General features: G+C 31.9%; 1 protein-coding gene across 1 annotated transcript; it reads right to left on the bottom strand.

The window, feature by feature from the left end:
- Positions 1-1,344: 1,344 nt before the first annotated feature.
- Positions 1,345-3,041, bottom strand: LOC108342189 (scopoletin glucosyltransferase). Its single transcript, XM_017579911.2, has one exon. It carries the CDS (start codon positions 3,003-3,005, stop codon positions 1,569-1,571), a length of 1,437 nt encoding a protein of 478 aa, XP_017435400.1. The 5' UTR covers positions 3,006-3,041; the 3' UTR covers positions 1,345-1,568.
- Positions 3,042-3,247: the final 206 nt, after the last annotated feature.

The following is a 3,247-nucleotide window of genomic DNA, read 5'->3' on the forward strand; positions in this document are numbered from 1 at the left end:
ATTTATAGATAAATTTGAAAAAATATATGAACATAAAGAAGTTGAATCTTTATATATTGGTATAAATATTGCATTTTTTTCAATTTTATTATATTAGTAATGACATTCGTTTATATATTTTTAGATAAATGATTTCTATAGTTTTAGAAGACAATTATATTTTTAGTTACAATATTTAAATAATATTTTGTATTTTTTGTAATAAATTTTATTACTTATTCATTAATTTATGCTTGGTTCACTAACATAATAATAAGGATTAAATATGTTTATAAAATCAATGAAGAATCCTATTTTGAAAAAGTTATGAAATCAACATATTTTCTTTATCGTTATATTTTTCTTTTTAAATCTTTTTATAAATTAATTTATTTCTATCTTTTGTTATCTTGTTCTTTAATCTTTTATTGATATTTATCTTCTTTATTTTTTTTTCACCAACCCTTCTTTATAGTTTTTATAAGAACTAATTTCTTAAAAATCAATTTCGAGTTTGTTGGGAGACGACTAATGGTTAAATTTACGCTTTCTATTTTGTTGGCTACTATCTTAGCAATACTGAAGTTTCTATAGTTTAATAGTATTAATTTGATCGCCGAGAAACACGGTTAGAAGTAATTGGAGGAGATTGTATTATCATAAAGAAGATTATAACAGTAGAAAATCCTAAAATAAAGCACAATCCAATTTCTATATAAAGAGACTTACGAAAACACACTAAGGGAGCTTAGTAACCCTTTGGGAATTCAAATTTCATTCTCTCTCGTTTCTCTCATGTTATTCATCCTCTCTTTTTCTATTTTCATGTTATTTCAACATTTATTGGAATCTAAGCCTTTATAATTGATTATGCTGTAATTTTATTTGTTCTGAGGTCAGATAAATAAATTTGTTTGTTCTTTTGATTCTTGTTATGATTTATTTTTATTTATGTTTTTTGTTTCTTAATAAAATAAAAGTAATCATTTTTACATTATAACAAGTTAACATGGTGTTAAATTTATATAACATTAATAAATTCAAGATTTTTTAATTTTAATTGAGAATTTATTTTGATTAAATTTAGAAATTTTTTTTTCAAATTTTATAAAGAAAACACCACTTAATATATAAGAGATACTTATTTCAAACTTAACATTAATATATATCTTCTATTAGAAAGTTCCAAAACAATTTTTACAAAACTAATGTACCTTCTGTTTTTAATTTACTAAAATGGGCAATATAAAGAAAAATACGTGAATAAATTATATCATCATAGCACAATTTTATTACGAAGAAGTCATCTAAAAATAATATATATGACTTTAGTACAAATATTTTTAAATTAAAATCGTCCAGAAGAATATGTATTAGTTTAGTAGAATTTATATGAAATAAATATGGTTTTAAGTTAAAATATTTTAAACTAAAATCTTAGACCCTTGACACAATTTTTTCACGGTAAAATGTAACTATCACTAGTAAACCATATGCATAATTTTCTTAAGAGTAAATTTATTTTGAAAACAATAACCTGCTTTAATAGATAGTCTAAATCATCAATGCATCTTGCAGTGACGGGTAAGTCAGAAAGTCATCGAACTTAATTCTTCAATTAAAGCTATCAAATCAGAGTCAGAGGATCCTCCTTCTTCCATGGCAAGCCTAGCCTGCTTCGAAAGGTTCTTTGCGCTGTTCCTCATTACAATGGCTGCTTCCCCAGTCATTATGCTCTTCACTGCCTTCTCCACCGCATCCCATGAAACACTATCTCCTTCTAATCCATTCCACTTTTTGGCACCGACAGGTACCCCAATTTTAAGGACTTCTGTTACCAATTTCTCATTGAAAAATTGGTCGGCATAAATTGGCCATGTTATCATGGGAACCCCAGCAGTCACTGATTCCAAGGTTGAATTCCATCCACAATGGGTCACAAATGCTCCCGTTGCCTTGTGTTCAAGAATTAACACTTGAGGTGCCCACCCTCTTATGATTATTCCCTTCCCTTCCATCCTTCTCTCAAATCCATCAGGTAGCCATTCAACTTCATCTTCTTTGCTTTTCCTCACCACCCATATGAATGGTTGCCCTGAAGCCTCGAGACCAATAGCAATCTCTCTAAGTCGAGAATCAGATAACAGTGTTGTGCTTCCAAAGCATACGTAAACAACTGAGTTGGGTTTCTTTGTGTCAAGCCATTTTAGACACTCGTATTCATGCACAGACGCCTCCTTTCCTCTGTGCGCCTTTTCTTCGACGTCCCTGTTGCAAAGAGATAAGGGACCAATATGCCATGCTTTTCTTCCAAGCACCTTGCTGTAAAGATCCGCATAATCCTTCTCGAGTGCGTAGAAGGTATTAACAACAACCCCATGGCTTCTCAACTCTGATTCGTTTGCTTCCCTCAACAATTTGATCATGCTCGTTCGGTCACCCATGCCATAAGATCCCAACGACGTCCTTGCTATTTTAATCTCACCCGGGAGATTAGGAATGGTGAGTGACTCAGAATCGGAAGAAACATCGTTGTTAGGGTCGATAAGTTGCATACACGTTGTAGCACAGAGTGAAAAGAGACTAGTTCCATGGAAGACGAGCCTAGGAATTCCAAATTTGGCGGCAGAATCAGTTGCCCATGGGAAGAACATATCAGCAACAACGCAATTTGGACGTTGCTTGTGCAGTAGTTGTTCAAGTGGCTCTTGTAGCAAAGAGGTGGCAATAAAGAAACTTTCAATCAAATATGGGTTAGTGATTGAATCAGTAATTTCAAGGCCATCAGGTAAACCAACCTCTGCAGAAGAGAAGTTGATGGTTTGGATCTGGATCTCGTTCTCAGTTTTTGCTTTTCCAATGGCTTTAGAGATAAAAGGTGCGTTGCCTGGTGTGGTGATAATGGTGGCCTTCACACCCTTTTCTGCAAATAATTTAGCCATGTCAACTGTTGGTATTATATGACCATAAGCCAAGAAGGGAAAGAAGAAAATGTGCAGACTATGCTGTTCAATACTGCTACCCATTTTTCTCTTTACTAAGTATAACTATGTAAACTTTGCCCCTCAAGCTTAAATCATGACGAATATATGTAGATGAGGCCTTTATATATATTGAGAGGTCCAGACACCTTCATAAATACGGCAGAGAAAGACCAGATACTATACTTGCAATGAGTATATTTTACTTCCATAAAAATATTACTTTTTAATAGTAAATTCTAAAAATATTACTTTTTAATAGTAAATTCTAACAATGTAACTACCTG

This window comes from Vigna angularis, chromosome 1 (genome assembly GCF_016808095.1).
Source record: "Vigna angularis cultivar LongXiaoDou No.4 chromosome 1, ASM1680809v1, whole genome shotgun sequence".
Classification (NCBI taxonomy): Eukaryota; Viridiplantae; Streptophyta; class Magnoliopsida; order Fabales; family Fabaceae; genus Vigna; species Vigna angularis.